General features: G+C 45.8%; 1 protein-coding gene across 3 annotated transcripts in view; it reads right to left on the bottom strand.

Annotated features, from left to right (window-relative positions):
- LOC143344255 (transcription factor hamlet) overlaps positions 1-24,412 on the bottom strand; it is a 57,609-nt gene that overhangs the window by 14,594 nt on the left and 18,603 nt on the right. For 2 of the 3 annotated variants that reach the window (XM_076770114.1, XM_076770116.1), the window contains exons 1-3: positions 12,679-12,762; positions 9,224-9,373; positions 8,656-8,846 (exon numbers count right to left, since the gene is read on the bottom strand). In XM_076770114.1, coding sequence (XP_076626229.1) covers positions 8,656-8,846; positions 9,224-9,373; positions 12,679-12,727 — 390 coding nt within the window. In that variant the 5' untranslated portion in view covers positions 12,728-12,762. Of the gene's footprint in view, positions 1-8,655; positions 8,847-9,223; positions 9,374-12,678; positions 12,763-24,412 lie in introns of those variants that run through there. The other variant, XM_076770115.1, reaches the window with a different exon arrangement.

The following is a 24,412-nucleotide window of genomic DNA, read 5'->3' as shown; positions in this document are numbered from 1 at the left end:
CGCATCCTTTTCGACATTTCGAGAGATCAATGACGAGAGAAACGGTCGATCGTGATCGTTTGCCGTCGAAGAAGACGTTTCTCTCTAGCCGCGATGCGACGGACCCGACACGTGGAACGTGCCCATTCGAAAATCAAGATATCGTGGATAGAAACTACCTGGGGATCTTTGCGTCGATCTTGGACGATCTTCCATAAAGACGTTCTCGACTCGTATACAATAATAAACAGATCGAGCGGAACGTTTAGAAATATCAATGTTGCGAGCCTACCTTTTCAGCTTTCGTACATTCCAACGTTACAAGGACACTTGCTAATATAAACTATATTTTAAAGTTTTAGCGTTCGAAGATAATTTCAATTATCCGTCCGCAACGCGTTAATCACATTGTACGAGAAACAAAATCAACTGAAATATTTACTTTTACCACCAAATAAAATATACCCTCTATGTTCAAAAACTATTTCATTTTTAAAAACAATTAATTTAAAATCGTTCATAAGAAATAGAGAATAGTTAAATGGCTGTGTATTGAAAAATAAATGAGCAGCATTCATTATTCCTGGAAAACTTGAGGCCAAGCGATAGACAGAGAGAGAGCGAGAGAGGGAGAGAGAGAAACTTGCCCCACGAGGGACAAAAGTTATGAATAAAACGGATCGATAGCGTATGATAGGCTCGTGATGGCCGACGCAAAAATGCTTTTAGCCAATACAGCGTGTCCTCCCCCGCTAGGAAAAATCGACCGTGCGATTTTCCCGACTCGTCAACTTCGAGACATCGTAGCCAGTGTTTTAACTAAAACCTCTTTAATAATTGGTTACAGCCGCGTCGATAAAATCTCGACAAGATTAAGATATTAAAAGTTTTGCTTCAACACCTGCAACGTGACGTTCGGTTGCGTTTTTACAGGCAATTAACACGTAAACGATAAGAGATCGATGAGTCTTCTCGTGTTCATCGTTACGATCGACGCATAGATCACGAGCATAGAGCAGCAACAATATGGGCGTCGTAATCGCCGTTCGCGTAACGATAGCGCATCGAATTCGATTTTGACCCACCCTCCCCCGGTTTGGTCGTTGATGCTAGAGAAAGAGGAGACTGCTCGTAAACATATCGCGCGGCCAGGCGCAGCGGCGAATTTCCCAGAGTTTCGAGAAATTCGCTGGGGCACGGCGTGACGGGGGGAGAACGAAACGGTCAATTATCATCCCCTAAATAACTGGGCTGTTTACGATTCCGAGCGTCGTACAGCGCCAGCGCAATCCCCCGTTCGAACGCGGCATTAGCCATGGCGACATCTTTGCTTAATTTCCTCTTAGTTTAAAGTACGAGCGAGATGGAGAACCATAGACGATTTTCGCCGACTACCGAGGTCTCCTGACAGCCACGCTTAGTCCTTAATTAATTTCAAAGAAGAGACAATGTTCGCGTGCAGCTTTACTCGCGTCCATCGAAGAGCAGCAACGAGTTCTTGATAAATCGCTTTTTTTACAATCGATCGTGCAACCGGTAAACGACGAGGCGGATTACGAATCGTAAATCAAAGCGTGCGTTACGCAATCTGCGGTAGAATATGTATATCGGTGTTCGACTACGCGACCGAGTCTAATCTTAACGAATACGATCGAGTTTTTTCTTGTTTACCGGATGCTATTCACGGCATTTCTAACGTCGAGTGAGTTTTGCAAAGGCAGGAAAAAGTTAACGGCGCGAATTCGAGTCGGTCGGCTCTCTGGATTCATGCTTCTCCTCGATTAGATACATACTTTCCTGTACTTGACCCACTTGACTCGTGCCAGGAAAGTAATGCGAGTAATGACGAAGCAAACGGTGCCCTTCGACCCGTGTCTAACGCGAAACAGATGCCACCCCCGACGCGTGCTCATGGACCCACCTCGGACCTCTTTCCCCCTCCCAACCTTCCAGCGTTTCTAAGGGAAGCTACCCTCGACGTATCTAGCGGTATAAATTATATCCGAGTCGCGTCACTGCCAGCCCCTTATATGATCGATCGTTAGACAGGAGGCTGGCTTGCCAGAAAATTTGCCAAAATTCGGTTTATTAGAGTGTACGCGCGAGAAGGATTAGCAAGGAAATCGAGTCGGGAGAAGAGGAACCGACCGCTAAAACAGCACTCGAGACCAACTCGACTCTCTGTCAGAATCTTGAAACGAATTATGCATTAGGAAGGAACGTCGGCGTTCGATAGTGTTGCATTTGTTGATTAACCTGAACGTTTCTCGTCGCAAGTGCATCCCGAACCACGAATCCCTCAGCGAAACGTGCGTGACAATTAAGTCGCGCCGGAACCTGCGTAGCTCGGGGCTGCCAGCGACGTCGTGATTAATGCAGGCCAATAGTGGAAGGCACACACGAAACGCCTTCAGGGCACAGTGTATTCCTGTGTATATTGAACTTGGGCTACCTCTCTGAACCGGACCAGATTAGTTCGGTCATTGTGGCAAGGTCTGCGCGCTCGTATGCACACAATCTGTCAACCGTGCGCGCACCGAACTCTACCAATCTCGGGCCGTGAAGGAACGCGGGAATCTAGATCCGTGCCTAAATTCACCATCGGTTCCCGTTAATCCAGAGAATCGAGCCAATCGGGGCAATTACAGAAACCGTTCGATCCGAAGACAACTTGATAGTCGAGGAATATATGAAAATATTATACGTATCCGGTTGATCAGCGAATTGTAATTCCATCGACGCAGCAAAAACGAAAAATCATCCAACAATCGCGAGTACCAAAGCATTCTCGCGATATACATTTTCTTCCATTTCTCTTTTCGATGGAAAACAATGACTCTGCCCCGTTGATTGTTTGTCGATTCATGGCTGGGATTGAGTTTCAATTTTAAATGCACCACCGGCCGGCCTACCTCGCCAATGAATATTATGCATAACGCCGAACGAGGGACGTTTTAACGATAAGTTGATTAACCGGCGGTTGGAAATCATTTCGAAAGGAAATCTCGTTGCATTAAACAGCAGCCGTGAATCGAACGAATTTCAGCGCGAACAGTTTCGTAGCATCGTTTTCGTGGACGAAGCCAATTGCAGAAAATCCGACAGGATTTCAATTACCATTTTGTTTATTTCGACGTTGCTCGAGGACGGGGTGGAGAGACGGGCTCTTAATAGAGCTTTTCAAAAACAGGAACCACCTTCTTACCGCAACAAACGATCGTCTCCGCTGGCTGCGATTTTCACCCTCGAAATGCAGTTTTGCAAAAAGATTTTGAAATCTCCTCAGAGGCGGGTAGCAATAATCGCGCAAAGATCCCTTCGCCTTGCTCTCTCTCTTCCTTCTCTTTCTCACGCTTCCCCCAACGAGTAACAGTCCCGCCGATCCGAGACAATTGGCGGCACATCAAAGGCGCCGATTGTTTCCCGTAAATTATAACCGGGAGAGCACTTGCTTGACTTCTCGTTACGAGTTGGCGAACAAGTTCAATTAAGTTCACGCCGGCGAAGACGAGGAACGGCTTCGTACACACGCGGGGGCCTTATCCGACGTTTCTAGCGCCATCAACCTAACCCCATGGAACTACTACCTAAACGGTAGAAACAGGGACAAAGAGAAAGAGGGCGAGAAGACCAGAGTACGGTGACAAGGAGAAACCAGGGACGCGCCACGCTGCGTTTGTTATCGACTAGCAAAGTTTTCGAGCCACCGCCTAAGCCTCGCACGCGCGTTCGTCTCTAAGCTTTCTTCGTCTCGCTCGACGATTCGGCAAATATCTTGGAGTCGACATCCTAACTATCGCCAGCGTGAATAACGCTCGTGCGTTTAATCGGGAAGCTTTTTCATCTATTTTCAGCAGGTCCCGAGTTGTTCCACGAGGATAGTAAATTAAAACGGGTCCAAAGTTGGAGCGTCGAGGGACGAAAGGACCAGCGGCGTAAGAAGCAATGTCTTTTGAAGACGATGATGCCGACGACGCGTCTCCATTGTACGGGATAGCCGGGTCAGCCTGACGACTAGGCAACACGTGTCTGTTATGTCTATTATCGAAAGATAGTGGGGTAACGAGCGGACGAGATTTATCACCCTCCGTTGCCACCCCAGAGAAACGAGAAACCGAGGGCAGGATGGGGTGGCAAAGCGAGAGGAGCTAGGTTTACAGCTGGTTTGACAGAAAGAAAGCCCAGTTAAAACCTTATATAGTCGAAGCACGCGCGAGATCGTTTCGATAAAGTGTACACACAGAGAGCAGAGTGGTCTTTGCGAAAACGAAATTTATAGGTTCACGGAGACAAGCGTAGCAATCGCGTTCAAGAGAAATGTTACGAAGCGAGTCACCAAACTTTCTTTTATTTTTTTCAAAACCCTCTACCCGGTGTAAGGGTTAATGGAGAAGAAGGGCCGAATGCAGAACTTGCTGCCGTTAAATTTAAATGTCAAAATATACGCTTTAACGATTTCGGAAGCACAAAGCTGTATCGTAAGGTTTATTAGCATAGCAGGAGAAGGTGCAGCAGCCACGTACAAGCCTGACCAAAACCCGTCAATCAAAAACCCGATCCTCGAGAAAGGGCTAGTTAGCCAGTGACCCTTGCTTGCATTCTCGTTGTTCCGAGGGATAAGGAACGTATATCTGGATATCGCTATCGTGATATTTGTTGGTTAACGCGGTAAAAAACATATTCTGACTGAAATACTGTACTTGGTCGTCTCTGATCGTTTCTGTCTTATGTTATTTTTTCACTTTTCCTGGTACAATTTTCCTGCGGTCGCGCTTCAACGAGTTTCGAGAAAAAAATGTCGTATCGTTTCGGAACGAAGAAAAATAACGTATCGAACGAAAGCGAAATTCAGGCAGGCGAGTAGATGGTAGTGGTCGATCGTCGTAAGGTAAGTACGTCCTACTTCCGAGCGAACTCTAAGAGAAAAGTATACTTCCGGGTGCAAGGGGTGCAAAAAGCTGCTACTACGAGGCTGAGTCATCCCCTTTGCCGGTAAATTCGCATAGATGTCCAGGGGATTTTTTGACGTCCTGGCATGTCTGACCGTACGCGGACATCACAATGCCGGACATTCCCGGCGTGGCGTCACTGATTGTCACTTGTTTCCTGCCGATTCTCCTCTGCTGGTTCCGGCCGCGGAACACTCTCTTTCCCTTCGTCGCTTCTTTCTCTGATTTCAAATTCAAACGGTGAATATCACCGGCCGCGTAACCCTATGCCTTGAGAAACCAAAGGTCACCGCCGCGCCGCGTCGATTCTTCGTCCGACGAGCAAGAATATGCGCAGTGACGTAGGAATAAAAAATGTGCGTGTGTCGTGCTATCGTACGCCGGCCGAGTTAATAAGAACGTCGTTGAATCGAGAAGGAAGAGAAGGTGGAGAAGGGAAGGGGGAAGGAGGACTCGGTATAATGTGGCTCATTGTCGAATCACTTCCGGGGCTTGACCTCCTGCAACGCCCTAAAGACCAGTTCACCTGGACAATGTCCACGAACAATGGACACCGGTGTTCCGCATTGTAAAGCTCGGAACGACGGACGCGTCGATTGTCTAGAATACGTGCTTCTAGCCCGGGTAAGAATTTAATATAACATCTACAATACGTACGTACTACCCTCGGCACCACCTACGTTGTTACTCGAGAATTATGTCGGCCGGGTAGCGGATTCAGCTTAAATGGTAGGCGTGTAGGGGAAGTAAGTAAGTAACTCCGTCGAGAAGACATTGTTGTTTGAACGAAGATCGTCTCGAGGGAATTGGAGAAGAAGGGTGCGTTTACACGGTCTCGTTGACAGCGATTAAGTAACGCGCGAAATGTTACGAACCGCGGTTTAACTGGTATACGTATTCGAAATACACGATCACGCTTTTTGCGGCTTCGAGTTGTCTCATTACGAACACCGGGGTGGCTCGTGCGGTTCGCGCGAGGACACGCTTCGTCGAGCGTCGCCATTTATATGATTTGTCAGCGACATACGCCGCTAATGGCGCAGCCTTCCAGCCGATTTGTCGAAAAAGTGGTCCGCACGATCAGCGAGGCGCGTGTGCTCGCTTCGATATGAAAAACAACCGATCTTCCGTTCTTTTTTCTTTCTCTCCCTCGTGACCGCTCGAAAAGCCAGCCGGCGGCGGCTCGCATTCGCGTCGAGAGAAGAGGGGTCGTCAGCGATCGCGTGGAAAAATTGACGATGCTTCCAATATGCCGATGAGCGAGCGACCAGAGAAAAGAGGGCAAACGGGCGGGCTGCTTTCTGACAAGCCCGTAAGCGAACGACCCCCGTGTCCCATACGGAAATAAACGTATCGAGCAAGAGGAATCTCGGGAACCGAGATAAACGTTAAATCAAACTTAAAAAAGGATATCGACTCTTCTCGCGTGCAACGCGTCCCATTAACGATACGATTGAAACATAAATTCAAAGTTATACCTGTAACAGTCGTACCAGTCTAGATACGTTATCTATAGAAATGCATACACCCTTCAAACATTAAAACCTGCTGTATTTCCCTTTAAAAACTGAACGTTTCACTTGCCGCGTGTTCGTAATAACTGTCAAGTTTATATGATATTTTTATTCGTATTACAAGTATCACTGGTGTTACTCGTGGGATACGATGACGTTTGGTAGGATAGAATTAAAGACGATTAAGAGACGCGGAAGAATCGGTGCGATAAACGGCACAGGATTGATCATTTAAGGCGGGTTCTCGAGATCATTCGGTAAATTGGAGCCGTATCCGACGCGAGGGTCTTTCAGACGACTGAACTAAGCCTCGGATTGGTTTAGTCGCCACGAAGGCACGCCGCGAGTCGGCAGTTTTGCGGAACACGCGTCACCGAGCAAAATGCACCCGGAACAGAGAATCCCTCGTTTTCCACTTCCCACCCCATCCTCTCGGGAAGATACGAAAAACGAAGCTTGGCCAGGACGGCAGGTAGGGTATCACCGATACCTCGAATCCTGCTACCCTCCGATACAACGACGCTTCCCTGCTTCGGTTCTGCTTCAGGTGTGTACACGACGAATAACTTTCCACGAAATTTGAGGAAAGATTTCGGTTTTACAGTTGTTTTTTTTTCTATCCCCCTTTTCGATCGAATCCCATTCAGACGCGATACACGCTTAATTCTTCGGTGTCTTCTCCTGTTCCGAGTCTCGTATACGGACGTACGCGCGTTCTTGATATTTCCATCGAAACTTTGCGATTCTACCGATAATAGTTTATCGATTATTCGGATTAGATCGTTCCAGTTGCCCTTTCGTTCCGTTGCGCGAGAACCTCGCCTCTTTCCCTGAGAATGCGAGAAAAGGATTAGGATTAGGGGATACCGTGCGAATCGATCGAAAGGGATCCCTTCCATATTTCTCCAATTTCAGAAAAGGATCACGCTTTCTGTCAACCGTTCGTTTCGTCACCACCGCTGGAACGTAATTCGCGTTTCCAGCCCCATTTTTTCTATTTCGTTACGCGTGGAATATTTGCACCGCAGGCTAGGAAAAATACTAAAATTTTACATCGATAACTAGTCCTAATTATCCTCGCCTTGATTTAAAGAACGCACGAAATACAATATACAGTGAGAATTCACGGCTAGATTTCACTGTCGCGATGTTTTCTCCGTTCGTGTGCTAGCACGTTTACGCGCGTGGGGTTGATAGATCGGTCCGACGAAACGAAGGGGTAGTTTGGCTTTAATCGATTCCGTAATCGCCGGTCCGACAGTTGGCTCCGGCTGCCTTTTTGTCGGCAGTTAGATGGATGGTGCCATTTACATTTTGTCAGTGCGACATGCGCTAACGTAACATAACGCTGGTCGCTATCATATCTATCACACCCTCTGGACCGGTACACGGCTAGTTAGCAACTCTGTTCGAGCCGTAATCTTGTTTCATAACGAGCAACGTTTTTCCCTCGAGAATCATCGGAACCAGAGCAACGAAGAAACATTTTCAATCTATTTAATAATAAACTTTCTTTGCAATTAGCGAGAAAAATCCTTCGAAAGAAGCGGAATAAAAACTGTGACTTAAGATAAGATAGAAGCGATACAAGCACTGTTTCTTTGGATTTAACTTTGTGTACCGATTTTAAGTTCTACTCGAGAACGAACGAGCCGACGGAGATCGCTCACAATTTTCAGAATTTCAGGAACTGGAAAATGAGAGAAAGAGAGAGAGAGAGACCGCAACAGAGAACTGTCCGAGGTAAGCCAATTGACAGATCCGTCAACACGGATGACACCTTCGATGCGACCGAACCGACCAGCTGTCTACCGTCGAACCGAGAATACGACTCTGTCCGTCCGTTTCCCTCTCTCGTACCGCTTTTCCATCTTCAGCATCTGCCGGATAATACCGGGGATTATAACAGGAGGATAGCAAACCCATCGACATTGATTCGAAGCAGAGTATTCCTCCTTCTGGATCATGAACCATAAACAGATCGATCATCTTTCAAACGGTTTCATCGGAATAATCTCGTGTGAGATGGTATCAGGGTGAAATTAGTATTTGTATATTTTATCAAATACTTTGGTTCGATCTAACGAAGAGTAGTCGATAATTACCTTCGGCATCTCGATAAAGTAGCTCCGAAAGAGCATTCGTGAATTCGTTAAGGACGACAACGACAGCGACGAAAGCGATACGAATCGTACAAGAAATATACAACTCACCTCCCAAGCGTAGCGGGGGTTGTATGGCTCGCTTGCCCATTTCGCGAGGAAAGGACCAAACCTCGCACCCCGTGGAATGTCCTTCCGCGCACGAACTTGGGGACCGCCGGCCGCCGAACCACCCACCTCGACTTCCGGCACGGGTGATACCCATTCGCGGTTCGATTGCTCCTTTTGCTTCAACGCGTCCTCTGCGAATCAAACAAGATTATCGGCTAAATCGTTTGCTGCTGATAGACACGTTATACCCTCGCGAGATCTCAAAGTAACCACCACGACGCGATCCAGGCTGAACGATTAAATGCCACAATGTTCGCGGCGATTATATTGCAATTTAGAAAATTAAATCCTCTCGATAACCGCTCGCGACGACCCACTGCGATAACCTACTATTCTAATGCAGACAATTAAGCACCACGTCTCGCGATAATTTACACCGTAATTCGTAACATTAAGTGCCGCGCGGTCGACCCAGTATTCTAATTTACGCAATTAGCTGCCGCGGTTCGCGAACGGGGTTCGAGCGGTAATTTTCTGTAAAAGAGAAAAATCTAATTCCGCCACTCACGGTACGCTTCGGTCCTGTAGTCCCACGGGGACTTGTCCTCTTCTCTGGACGACGGCGGTCTATGCTGATCGTCCATTTTCGCGTTTTCGGCGACTCCCGTGCCACCGCTGACCAGCGTGCCAGACGTCGAATCGCCTTCGTCGCTGCTTCCTGGAACGCAACGCCGCCGACTTAGATACAAACGATGCTGATTTAACGAGAAATCGGGCCGCGTTTTAAGGCGAAAGAACGCCGGCATCTAGAAAGAGGTTTTAAGTTCCGGCATCGATTGCCTGACCACGTTCCGTTCCGTTTCGTTTCGTTTCGTTCCGTTTCGTTCCAACCGATCGTCGCCGCGTTGCGTCGGTCGGTCGAGAGGTCGAGCCACCCACATTCGCGCGACTGGGATGCATTCGCACCGAGGAAAACGATTTGGAGATTACGTCGACGACAAAAATTCAATTTACCCGAGGAGATTTGCACGAGCGGAGACTCGCTAGAGCCAAGAGGACCGTCACCGAGAGTGTGCGATCGAACGGGGAGAAGAAGGAGATGGAATCACTTTAAAACGCGATCCTATCGATTGATCGTTTTCGAGAAAATAGTAGCTGTTATTCTTGTAATCAACTTTATTCCTGACGGATGAGATCACGCTTGCCAAACATTCGATAACGACGATCGCAAACATATACGATTACCAGTTTTAAAACGTGCCTTGAAAATGTAAGACGGCAAGCAACGGAGAAGCAAATACAACGAATTTGCTTATCGTTGACGAAATTCTAGGCACGTAACGATATATGAGAACCATAGAGGGCCTATCGTCTGCGGTTTGCAACGCGTCGTCCGAGCTAAGATTATTTTTATAGTAAAAACTATCTAGTTATTATCGTTTGAGAATGTTCGGTTTTCTACGTATGTACGTATGTATCTGTTTCTTCCCTTTATCTCGCGGGCAATAGTCTATTCACGGTTTTTAATTTCTCTTCGGCCGCGGTACTTGGAACCGTAGAACGGGCTTCGTCCTGTTCTTCGAATCTGGATTTATTTGTATAACTCCGGACCGGATACGACGGGCCTTTCTAATACCCGACTTATCTTCGAATCGAAAGATATCCTCGGCTCGTTGTATCAGCTATCTAAAAACAAACTATGAATTCTACGCGCGTCTACGTAGTGACGCGGGAACCTGCGACGATCGACGGTCCTCTGCAAACAGCGTAAGCTCTCTGTGAATCCGCCAGTTTGAGCAAAATTGCCGACAAACTCGCAGGTGTATTCAAGAGAAAGGCACAAAGGCGGCTATTCGCTCGGTGCTCCGTTCGCGACGTCCATCTTTTATAAATTTTTGCGATCGATCCTTCAACTAAATGCTAGATAAGCGAGACTGAAAACTCCCGATTCGTTCGTTATCAAATATTTTCAAACGCGACATTCGTTTACAACAATTGCACAAAAATAGTTTCAACGATCAGTTCAACGGTTATAATTTATCAAACAAAATTTAGCATTATGTTTTTACACGGGTGTAAATCATCTTTTGCTAAATCCCTAGTTGCGTTTAAATATCGCTAAAGACTATAATCCAAATCGATCGAAAAAGTGTCCACGAATTTACCACGAAATGGTCCAAAAGCAAACACCACGAGGCTTAAGGATCCCTCGACTCGTGTTGGCGCAAACTAGTCGTAAAAGAAAACGGTTATCCTGCAGAGTGGGCTAATCGACACGCAACTCGAAGACGGACGATAATACAGATATTAAGACGTGCACGCCTCGCCTAGCATGGAATAATGTCTCTCGATATCATTGGCGAGCCAACGGAATCGTCGGATCCTTAAAAAATAATCGTAAAGTAGCATCGGGGAGGAGAAAGGGGGTAATCGTGCTTCCACGCCTCCGATTCTATTAACGAAAATCCGGTCCGATCGATAAAATAAACACGATTTCGTGGACTGGATCGTTCGCTTCTGCGAACGATCGTAAATAAGAGATCCGAGGATTCAACGGATACGAAACGCGAGATCCTCTCGTGCGACCAAACAGTCGATACGCGATACAACAATATTTGGAGAACGCTCGACGTCAGGGGTCTTTGACTCCTGTGGGACACAAGTGTTCAAGTGCTACTTTCTCCCTTGACAAAACTACGAGTACTCGTTGAACCATGAGCGATATTATACTCGATGATAGCAACTGAAGAGGCTTCTAGCGCGATTAGGGTTCAAGTGCCGCTGCTTAGAAAAATCAAAATTTCTCGTGGGAAGACCGTCGTGACTACCGCTTTTTTTCTTATACGTATACCCGACTCTTTTTTCACGAGTATAAACAGACATTAAAACGTACTTACGACTGCTATGTACTTGATTATTTTACGTTTCTGATTTTCTTTTATGCGTGAAATCGTATTCTTTTGCCGTGCAACGCGTAACGCAATACCCTAAACAGTTTCTATGTATAGTTCCATGCAATAATGTTACGTTTTAAGCTATCGGGTTTCCTTCGGCCAGAAAGACGAAAGAATCTAGAAAACTGTAATCGAGGATCGATAGGTCTCGTCCCGCACCAAGATAATCCGTCGTTGGTTGTTCGTTGACCGAGAGAAGCGTGGAAATAACGAGTTGTTTCGAGCGAAATTGTTCGTGGTTGAATCGGAATTGTTCAGCCGTAGAAAAACGTCCAACTAGCAGAGAACGCTGGGAGATATTCGTCGACGGATCCCGGAAAAGATAATTAAACAAATTGGCGAGCAAGCAACGGGGTGTCGGAAGAGCGATTGCGCCGTGAAATGTGTTCGCGGGCGCGTAGACTGTGTTGCTGTGACCGCACAGGACATCCTGGCGATACGGAGATCCTGATGGAAAACGTACGGTGCACCCGCGGTGCCCATTAACGCGTATCCTCCGACGAGAACAACTCCGCCAAAGAGTAGCGAAGCTTGTCTCGAGGATCGGGCTAATTGGAAGAAACAGGTCGCGGTCCGATCCTGCGGTAACAAACTATCCTGCAGCGGTGATAACATTATCAGCCTGTCGCGGAATTGCCAGTAGATGGTAAACCAAATTGAATAGAGAAACGAATCTCTGCAGCTTGGTTTCCGGACAGGCTGCGGTTAAACTTCCTTTCGTTGATACCCGGAGATACGATGCTGATTTATAATAATACAGACCTTGACGCGTTTAGAGTTGAAACGTTACGAAACAAAGGACCGTCGTAAATAAAAGTAACGATTTAAATTACATTCGAAAAATATAACGATACTATCGGGTCTGATCGAGCGTAATAGATGATCGGCAAATCGGACGATCGTTAAATAAGTATAAATAAATCATGCGCTATAGTTTTCATTCCCTAGAGCACGAGCGAGACGTAAACAATTTCACCTTCGATCGTCTGCCCGATCGTGATTTTATTTCCTACTACATATTCGATACATGGTAAAACGAAACGTATTACGAAAAGGGTTTGAAACGTACCGTTCATCTTGTAGTCGACCAAAGGCCGAGACAGATCGAGACCGTTCATACGTGCGTAAGAAAGTTTCCGATACCGGAACTCTTCTCTTCTTTGGACGAACGTAAAATCACTGTCGACACATGTTCCATCACCAAAGTCTCACAGATCAACACAATCCAACGGGCGAAAGAGTCGCGAGAAATTCCAGGTTAATCGCGTTCATGGTCGATCGATCGATCGATCGATAGGCACAATCGTTGCGAGTAGCGATAAAAGGTTGTACGTAGACTGGTAGCCGGCCGGTGGGGTGGTCGGAACGATGGTCGCGGGGGGTAGCCCGAAGAAAACGTCAACACGGAGAACGAGATTGAAGACCGTGCAGCCGGGAGAAGACAGGACGGAAAATAAGAAACGGATGACCAGAAGAGCGCTGCTTCGTGTCAGCTGGCTCTTGGCAGACTAGAGGATCCAAAATCTGTTGAGAAGAGGATGGCACAACGAGGGTTCCCGAGGGAAGCCAGGGACGATCCACGGGGTGTGGCGGAGCCGTTTCCATCGAGAGCTCTGGTTGGCCCACGGGCGGAGCAACCCCTATCGCATTCGGATCCCCACCAGTTCACCACAGCATCCCTCGAGAGTGCGAGCAAGAGGACGCGACCGAGATAAGAGATGAAGTTACAGTGCTGGAGGAACTCGCTGCGACTGCTGAGTGACTCTGATTGCGAGAGACCGTCGCCAGAACGTGACTCTGATAACGAACGAGACACGCTGCTAGGCTGAACGTCAAACTTCCAATCGCGCTCATAATGGATATCCTTTACGATTCGGGAACATCTTTCGATCGATCTTAGCAATTAGATACATTATTTCCAAATACCCCCGATTCAAAGAACCGCGTGAAGCCAATCGATATTACTTCTTAATAGTTTTGTGATCGAGCACATGAAATTGCTAGAGTCAAATATTTTTATCTTATCATGCTTAAACTACGGCTCGCGTGTTTTCGATTTTCGTTACAACTAGTAACGTTTCTTTCGTAGAAGATAGGAAAACATATGCGATTATACTGATTGCGATTACAATTTTATTTCAAAGTATTTGCATCTGAATTATTGCACAAAGAACTGAATAACTAATAATAGAATGAATAGTCAGTCAATGGATACAACAGTTAATTAATGTTTATACTTCAGCCGTAAGTGGCGAAAAACATTACCAAACTGGCACAAGCAGAATTTAATGAAACTTTGCACATAGATAATATTATCTAAGATCAAAAATTCGTGTCTATGGAATGAAACTCGATAAATAAAAAGACAGTTAAAATTCATCTATCAAACCCCATAGATGACGACGGGTACGTTCGGAATTCTTCGATTATTTTTCTACACACGATCCGGTACTTTCAACCTGTAACCCGAGCGCTTGAAACTTTTTCACGAAAGAACAGAAAGTGGACCTAAGTTGCCGGCAACCAGAGGTCAAATGTCAGGGTGCGAAAAAATTTTTTCCATCGCGCGAACCCTCCATCGAAATGTACTCGAAAGAACATGGAAGACGGAGAGGACCCCACGCAGAGTCAGGGTCAGTGGAACAGCCATCCAAGTCTTTATTGGACAGGCTCGGTCACCTTTTTCTTCGGAAAGTAGCTGTCACAAGCTCGTCTAAATTTTTTTTTCTGGACCACTTTTCACAATTCATTGCGGTTTGCTCCACGAACCGTTCGTCAGATCGGCTTTGAAGTCAATCGAAGAAATAAGATTTCGGAAATTTCGCTGTGGCTTGCCAGTTTTTCAGCCGATCTTTCGAGACAGCGTTCGAATAACGTTTCTCTTAACGGAAACGCGTAACCGAAACTAGTATACAGGGTGTTCAGTCAAGCCTGAGAAAAATTTTAATGCGAGATTCTAGAAGCCAAGCTAAGGCGAAAATCAAGGATACTAATTTGTTGATTGAGGCTTCGTTAAAAGTTATAGAGACATTTCCAGTCAGACAGTATATTTTCGGTAAAGAATTTTTTTCTCGAAAGTGCGTAAGATTTCGGGGGTGTGTCTATTGGTCAAAAATGATTGCATTTGACCCCCGCAATTAAAAATAATTTTTTCAGAACGATTTGAAAAAATTTTTTTTCGCCAAGAAATTTAGGCACCTACCCCCTGTCGATTTTTCTTAAAAATTCGTTTTTAATTTTTAGTAATTTTGTTTGACGCCCTACAGAAAAGTTGTTTAATACTTTTTTGTAGGTACCCATGAGCTCTAGTTCAGAAAAAAGTTTCATTGAAATATATTCACAATTGTAGGAGTTATGGCTGTTTGAAAATTGGACCATTTTTATGGGGTTTTTCTCATTTTGCGGGGTCAAGGACCAACTTTTCGAATATTTTTGCAATTTGTACATATTCTCCACCAAAATACGCGTAGTTTGCTTTTTTAAACATTAAAATCGTCCAATCCGTTCAGAAGTTATGACGTTTTAAAGATTCGCATGAAAATTCAGGCAGGCATTTCTGGCCAGAAATTACATTTTCGGTAAGGAATTTTTTCCTCGAAACTGGTTAGGATTTCGAGGGTATGTGTAATGACCAAAAATGACTGTACTTGACCCCCGCAACCGAAAATAATTTTTTTAGAACGATTTGAAATTTTTTAATTTTGTCGAAAAATTTCACACCTCGAATTTTTTTCTAGAAAGTGGGTAGGATTTCGAGGATATGTCTATTCACCAAAAATGATTGCATTTGACCCTCGCAATTGAAAATAATTTTTTTAGAACGATTCGAAAATTTTTTTTTTCGCCGAAAAATTTAGGCACCTACCCCCTGTCGATTTTCATTAAACAATCGTTTTTGATTTTTAGTAATTTCATTTGACGTCCTACAGAAAAGTTGTTTAATACTTTTTGGTAGGTACCTATGGGCTCTACTTCAGAAAAAAGTTTCATTGAAATATATTCACTATTGTAGGAGTTATGGCTGTTTGAAAATTGGATCATTTTTATGGGGTTTTTCTAATATTACGAAGTCAAGGAACAACTTTTCGATTATTTTTATAATTGCTACATATTCTCCACCAAAATACGCGTAGTTTGCTTTTTTAAACATGAAAATCGTCCAATCCGTTCAGAAGTTATGACGTTTTAAAGATTCGCATGAAAATTCGGGCAGACATTTCTGGCCTGAAATTAGATTTTCGGTAAGGCATTTTTTTTTCGAAAATGCGTAGGATTTCGGGGGTATGTGTAATGACTAAAGAAGACTGTAATCGACTCTTGTAACCGAACATAATTTTTTTTAAGACGATTTGAAATTTTTTTTTTCGCCGAGGAATTTAGGCACCTACCCCCTGTTGATTTTTCTTAAAAATTCGTTTCTCATTTTCAGTAATTTTATTTGACGTCCTACAGAAAAATTGTCTAATACTTTTTCGTAGGTACCCATGAGCTCTACTTCAGAAAAAAGTTTCATTGAAATATATTCACTATTATAGGAGTTATGATCGTTTGAAAATTGGACCACTTTTATGGAGGTTTTCTCATTTTGCGGGGTCAAGAATCAACTTTTCGAATATTTTTGCAATTTCTACATATACTCCACTAAAATACGTGTCGTTTGCTTTTTGAAACATTAAAATCGTCCAATCCGTTCAGAAGTTATGACGTTTTAAAGATATGCACGAAATTTTGGAGTGACATTTCTGGCCTGGAATTATATTTTCGGTAAGGAATTTTTTTCTCGAAACTGCGTAGGATTTCGAAGGTGTGTCTATTGACTAGAAATGATTATAATTGACCTGTGCAATTAAAAATAATTTTTCTAGAACGAATTGAAATTTTTTAATTTTTTAATAACTTTTCAACGAAGCCTCGATCAACAAACTGATATTCTTGATTTTCGTCTTATTTTGGACTCTAGAATCTTTCAGTATAATTTTTCCCAGGGGTGGCCGAACACCCTGTATATCTTCGAACCGTCTGGTAAAAATGTCCGTTATTTCATGTCGTAGGTTCGATTCCACGAAAATATATATAAAAAATTTTACTGTCGGTTATTCGTTCAGACGGATGGATCGGTCTGCGTTAAAATTTCTTCGAACACAGGAGCGCAACCGCGCGATCCGGCGCGCAGGCTCGTGACTCAAAGAGCCAGAGAAACAACCGCGAAAATTACTAGGGAACGATATACGTGGGCACAAATCTTCATTTTCTGCCTGCTAGAAAATTGTGCGAACAAAAAGGCTGCAAAGGCGATACGAAAGCGTTTCGGAGGCAGGAAGACATGTGTCGCATGTAGTAATATCATTCTTTATGGCTGGCAACGCCGGTACCCTTCGTTCATTCAATACGAACGTCGTTCGCGTAATATTTGGACGCGGAAGGGGGTGCAACTTGATTTACACCGGCATAAAAATGTCTTCTCCTTCTACCCTTCCTCGAACGTAGATATCACCTTTTTTGCTAACCTTCGCCTCGTGCTCGTGTAATCGCGTGTTCTTACAAGGTTCCCGTGACAAATGACACGACCAAGAAAAAGACGACGGTGTTTCGCTAAACAGTAGACAAAAATTTACATTCAGTTTACTTGTATCAGTTATAGTTGCATTTTAATTCTACCGAATATTCCACGCATAAATATGATACTTTGGAGACTCCTGTCCGAGATACGTATTGGTAATCTTCGATGAATGAAGGTTCGTGCGATTGGTTGTTCGGGGTTGGACCGATAAAACAGTACCTTGAAAGTTGCGTAGAGGGTTGATTCCCGACCGTGGACGTTCCGACCGAGAACGGATTTGATCGATTCGGGAGCGTGGGACGTAGGACGTCGACGTCGACGTTGTCGATGATTGCGATGGCGAAGGGGTAATAAATAACTGGAGTATCAAAGGGTTATCAGATCTAAGCAGAGGTTCTAGGTCTAGCGCAACTTCTGACACGTAGAGTGACGATGCCGTAATGTCGGTGGCAAAATGTGCGCATGTGGGGTGAGTCGGTGATGGCAAAAGAGGGGAGGAGGTGCGAAGCTATTAAACTGACAGAAACACTTGCCACCCCCACCTCTGACCCAGCCACCACCACCACCAGCAGCACCACCACCACCACTACCATCATGAACCCCCTAGCCTCCTCCCCGATCTCCGACTCTATGCCATCCCTTACTCGAAAGCCCTTCGCGTCCCTTACTGCAACAGCAGAGTTATTAATATTTTTCACACCCCCCGAAAATTGTCTCCTATGTGCTCGCCGAGCCCGGCAACTTTTGCTGTATCGGAGAAGCAATTTTACAGGCGTGTCACCGCCTGTCGCTTGTCAAACGACGCCAGCAAGATACGCAGCAAAATCTCGGTCTCGCTATTGTTTTCTCGCGATCGTTCGCGATTAACGATAAATTACGAAACTTCATCGTCGATCCTCCGACGGGAATTCGTTATTTCGTATAAAGTGTTTAAAATAAGCTCGGATGTGGAATAGACTAATTATAAAAATGGTTGGGGGCAGCCCAGGATACAACCGAGACGACGCGACGGTCCAGATCCCGTAAGGAGCGGAGACTCCTCGTCTCAGCCGAATTCGTCGACCGTTAACGGTCGCGGTAATAGAAAGAAGTAGCTAACGCCGGGAATAACTCGTCGAGGAAGAAATAAGAAAGAAGTCAGTCCTCGATGCGATCAAACAATCGGCTGCTGCTCGAGTGGTCTTCCAGGAGACCGTGTTAGTCGACTTCTTGATCTACCCCAAAGCGATTTGCGCGTCTCTCGACAAAGACGCGAGCAAAAGAAAGGCGACAAGGACGAGGGAGGAAGAGAGAGAAGAGAAATAATCATTCGAACGCGATACGCTCGATGAAAAGGATCGAGAGACGTGCGTGTCCGTGAATGGCGTTGCGTACACTTAGAAACGAGCACGTATGTCCGTGAGTGCCCGAAATAGCGATTGGTGAATCCACGTCAGCTGAAGTCGCCTCAACGGTCGTCCCGAGAGTCTATAATTTGCGTTCGAGTCGAGTTGGTTCTCCGCGTTGTGTACGCACACGCCTTGGCTGCCTTTCGAAGCGCTGCCCTCTAATGTGCCATTGAGAGCCACGTTGATGTGGCGTAAGTAGTCGAGCAGAAGAAAGAAACGAGAGGAGAGGAAAGGAGAGTGCGTACTAGCTCTCTATGAAGCACAGGAGCACCGCCCTCCTGCCTCGAGGAACTTGAGACGCGATTGTTGTGCGCCGCGTGCACACCGTGTACCAAAACCATTGTCCCTCGTTAGAGGCCACCGGAAGTCACCGGAAGACGATCAACTAACGGAAGACCCTCTACCTTCGGGTTACTCCTGCCGACGCGACGCGACTCGACTCAACGCTACGCGACGCAACGCGACGCGACGCCTTTCTTTCGACAGACTTTGCAGCTTGTCCCTGACCCCTCCCTCCCCCCGCCCGCCCCCCGCTCCCTCCCTCTGCCCCTAGCGACTGGAGGATTTTAAGACGCAACCATCCGCGCATTAAGCTCATCGAATTCTCATCTCACACCCTCGACGTAAAGGGGCAGAGAGGCTTTGAGATTCGACGGTTGGCTGCTTCGTTTGCAAATCGATACGTTTATTTAATCGGTAGGATGTTTCACGGATTATTTTCGTACGCGAGGATGCGTTTTGCGTGACTAAACACTCGCGAATCAAGGTCTTTTCGATCACGAGATCGAGGTTACGAGGCCAAGATCGACGAAACGCAGCAGAAGATCCAGATGCGGACGATAGAATTGTGGCACGCGAGCGACCGGAAGTGGCCGAAGAAGGGAAAATCTGGTATACATAGATTGAGCTTTCTCGCGCGCGTGCAACACCCTCGTTCCATCGCGCCCTGGCCAGACTTTCCAACTAATTCCAAGTATTAGTTTCCTATACTCGTCGAGATTTTTCCTGCATAAACGGAATAACCATCCATCCGACAGTTTTCTCGCGGATATACGATACATCCACCATTCGACCAAACGATTTTCAATTTCCCATTGCACGGTTGGATATTGATTTTCCACGAATCTACAAAGGTAAAAAGTAATATAATTATGGGCATGGGTAAATATTGTTCATCGACGAACGGCGATCGTTCATTGGCAAATTAAACGTTTCGACGCGAGTCGCTCGTCGAATGGTGGAACCGGGATTAATTTAAGAAGGATTGGTGCATCAAGTTTACATCGAGTGAAATGTAACGAAATGTCGTGACGTCGAATCGTACGACCCGAGCGGAAACGGAAAATATTCCGTGGCGTTCGAGCGAAAGGGGGAGGAAGCAATAGAGGGAATCAACAGCGATATTCGAGTAATATCGGCGCAACAAAGTACAGAGCATATTGGAAAACGCAGAGCGCGTGCCGTAGCGGCGGGAAGGCAGGACAGTGTGCAAATATTGATGCATTAACAATGCAGACTAATTATGTTTTGGTTCGAGCATGGCGTTCCCGTCGACGATGGTGGGGCGTTGACGATAGTGGTGGTAGTTGAAATTTGCAGTGGCCACCAGCCCGGCCATTTCGCCATTGTGATCCAGACTTCGACACACAGCCTCCGGGCGGCTCGCAGGCGTAACCCGCCGTTAAATTAATTTTATCTCATGTCCGACATTAATTTCGTATACGCCACTGCCGCGTTCGCGCTACCTCTACTATTCTACCCTTTGATTCTAGCTCACCCTTCGTTAGAAAGATCATGCAACAGTTCGATAATGCTCATGATACAATTTTCCGCAAAAACATCCGCAAACGTAAAATAAACTTTACCGAAACGTTGAGCAACTTGGATCTAAGAAATCGAAAAATGTTTTAAGCTGCGTTTAATTACTCGTACAATTGGTGCAAGCAGAATTAGCAAAGGTACGACGTTCTTCTTTCACGGTACAGTATCGAAGACGCGAGCGGTAGGTATATGTTAACAAGGCTGGGTTAATAAAATAGAAAAATAAATCTGATTTGATCTCGGGACGAGTGGAACGATAATCGTTTAGATTAGAGTCTAATTATATTCGCATCGTTCGAGCTTCGGGCTGTTTAAACGAGGCACGCGTCCTCGACGAATTCTCGACGAGCTCTTCTCGCTAGGAGAGGAGAAGATCGAAGGGCAGAACCCAACCCCTGCTGATATCAGCCCTTACCGGGACCAAGCTGCGCAAGGGTAGAACTCGTCCGAAGGAAGGGGAACAGATGTTTTTGAGCTCGAGCCAACATTGTAATCCATGTTCCGCAACATCGTAATTAAGGAAAAATGAAAGTTCGTTTTCTCTTCTTCGAGCATCGTTTAAATAGTTTTGTTCGCGCGAAACGGGAAAGGATGCTTAGGTTATGTTGTCGTTAGTTTTCAACGATCGCGATAAGATCACGGTTCGACAAGAGGAACGCTGCCGAAGCTCTAAAATTATCACGGCTGGACCGTGTTCCGTTCTACTCGGTGGAATGGAATCGGAACGGTTCAATTTTCGCGCGCGTATCCGCGAGCTTCTCGACGCGATAAATCGCAGCGGGAAAGAATCGAATCTGCTCGTTGGAATCTCACGCCTGGCTCGTAAACAGGGCCAACAATGCGCACTGACCGTCTCCCTCTGTGTTCGCCCCCGCAGTCACGCATCCCTTACGTCGGAACCTTTCCAAACGTGGCACGCAAGATAAAGTGGATTTAAAAGTTTAAATCTTCTTGGCCAGCGGTTCGTGGCCTGACTTTCCTCCCGAGGGAGCAAGTACCAGAAAAGCGGCACGACTCGCGGAGGGTGGCCACTCGCGTCGAGATACGAACACGGATACGATCTGACCGTTTACCACCCCTCTTCCTTTTTCTTTGCCGAAACCGTACCGACGAATGGAAATACGAGAAACCGTACAACAGGGATAACGTCCGATGGACGAGGATCGTCGTCCCGACCCTCCTCATGGACAATCGTGCGTTAGCTTCTCAATCACGGCACCCGATCGATACTTATCGGTGTTTACCTAACGTTATTTATCGAGTCTCGATGTCGTTAAATCGCAAAACGCGTCGGCGAAAACAATACCTATCTCGAATCTACCGCAATTTCCCTAGAGTTTGATTCACACTTTGACAATCGACGAACATTAATCCGCAACGATCGACATCGATTACTTTCTTCTTTTCGTCCGAATGATAATACGGTTGAAAAACAACTCGATTAGATCGGCAGAGATATCGATTGTCACTGCCGCACGGTTTTTCTCTGTTTCTCTTTTTTATGTAATGAAAATATGCGAAAAAGTCACCGATCGGTAAAGTTATCGGAACGATCGATGGTATCCGACAGTCGCATTCGGAATCCAGGAGATAAGAGTCTAGATATCTCTGGCAATCGTCGTTCCATCACGCGCGAATAGACTGCCTCCAGCTCTATTCACGGCTGGAAGAATAGCCTCGTGATTCTATTCAAGGAAGACAGAAAGAGAGAGAGAGAGTCGTCGAAACGCGCGGGGAATTCCACGGTATCGGAGCAACAGAAATAAAGGGGGGTAAGGGAATCCAAAGAGGGGGTATAGAGCCATCTGGGAATCGAATATCTTCGATCTAACGGCATCTTTCCGGCGAAATATACGCAATTGTGGAAGAGTAATCGATGGACAGTCGGTTGCGTGTATTTCTCTCGCGATGCACCCTTTGAGACCTTTCGGGGCACGGATGAAAGGGCACGAAACGAGTTAGATATTTTTCCACCCTTTGGAGATCACGATTTCGGTTAACCTGCGTTCGTTTCCTCCTATAAAATTTTTTTTTGCGACAAAACCCTGCGAGGAAACGATGAAAGGCGCGAAATTCGACAACCGGGGACGAAGGAAACCCTGCGGCGCGACGACGCGGCGGCGACGTCGATCGCACAGTAATTGAATTTTCGTCAAAATGCTTTTGCATTCGTCGTTGCTTAAATCGAGGAAGAGTCCAAAACGAAGAAACTTCAAGGATCGTATCGTTTAAACAAACTTTAAACACAAAATGCGCATTTTTTAATTTAAAACAGTTTATTAACGCGATTCTGTTCTTCGTAAATAACGTTCCGACGGTATATCGCGCGTTCAAAAAACCATATAATAATCGAACAAAGTTGCAGATGCCACCTGCGAACAGGCAAAACACCGTACGTACCACTCTAGCGAAAACAGTATACGTGTCTCGCTCGTCACGGGGTTGAAAAGTCAAGTTACCCTTTTCATATTTTTGTCGAGCATAAAAGCCGAGAAAGGCAAAAAAAATCGACGAGAGGGTTCCTCTTCGGCTTTTCTCTTCGCAAAAATTCGTCCTTCTTTCGACAGCCACTCGCTGTGCATTGTCTGCGGTTAACCCAGCGAACTTTCCGAAAAATTTCGATTAAAAAAGTTGGGACACGATCGCGAACAATTCCACTCGAGGCGTGAGAAATTGCTGGCTCCTCGATTCTTTCAGATTTGTAGCCAATAACCAAGAATCTATAACTCATCCGTAATTGTTCGCTGGGGAAGGAACGCACACTCTTCCTTTCGTTCGTCTAATTCGATTTCGATAGCAGTGATACTCGATAAATAACTGATGAGAATCGAACCGGTCGGAATAAAAAATTCGGCAACATCGACACCCACGCGTCGAAAACGCGAGAAGATTCAATTTCGCAGTCGATTCGAAACGAACGGTCATCAAATACGAATTTAGAGACGGCGCGACTTTAGGGGTTGCTGCCCCAAACACCAAGAACGTCTCCTCGACGCGGTAACTTTGATTAAAAATATTTCCCACCTGTTCTAATCGGTGTTCCTCGTTTCGCAAAGCGCGCGATCGATTTTTCGAAAATAAGGACAGACAATATAAAATCGAAAATGAAAAAACGCCCGCCCGTAATAAGCTTAACCCCGTGTTCTATGGAAATTCAACTTGGATTGTGAATTTGAATTCAGTCAGTGGCGGACGGTTGAAATGGTACCGCGTGCGTCAGACATCAAACGCTTGGCTTGGCCCTTTGATCAAGCTCTGTCATTCAGATGACTCTTGTCGAGCATGGCCGATCGGCATAGCAGTACAGGCGTTAAAAAATTGATTATTGTGTCATGGGCACCGTGTGAATACCTATCGACGGCTGTCGGCGCGTGCAGGATGGCGTCAATTGACCACAAAATTTACTTCTTTCGGAAGAACGTCTTCTGGTGCATTCTCGGATCGCGTCATCAGGGAATTTCCACTTTCTCTCGATCGTTAATATTCATATCGTTCGAGTGGAAAGTCAGGAGGAAGCTTTCGAAGGGAATTTGAGCAACGATCGGTGAAGCAGACGTTGATATCGAAGCTCCTTTCTTTAAAGTTTCGACTGATCGGTCAGAGGGCAGCGATACTCGTAGTTGGATTACGTCGACTCCGCGTACTACCTCCCCCCGGGACTCGAGGAGACTTCCGATTAAGCGACCAAAGATGGCAATGACGTCTCGACGTGAACGATTAATCGTTTCCAACCATGCCCGTGGCCATGCAATATCTCTATATCACGAACGTGTGTAGGTACTTGGATATAACGATGCCAATGCCCGATACCCACTGCTCAGCGAAATGGCTACATAGCGAAGCACTCTCGGGGGGTCTGTCGTTTTTGCTCCTGGCTAGAGTATGACAACACGAGGCCCGGATGCCAACTTCTTGCTCGTATCGTGAAAATCTATCTACCCGGTGCTCGGACGCAATATAAAAAATAGACACGAGTCAGTGGCGCGATTACACGATACATAGAATTTATATCGATTACTTGGGGGTTCGCTGAT

This window comes from Colletes latitarsis, chromosome 8 (genome assembly GCF_051014445.1).
Source record: "Colletes latitarsis isolate SP2378_abdomen chromosome 8, iyColLati1, whole genome shotgun sequence".
Classification (NCBI taxonomy): Eukaryota; Metazoa; Arthropoda; class Insecta; order Hymenoptera; family Colletidae; genus Colletes; species Colletes latitarsis.
Note: the sequence above shows the minus strand (reverse complement) of the source record. Positions and strands in the feature narration are given on the sequence as shown.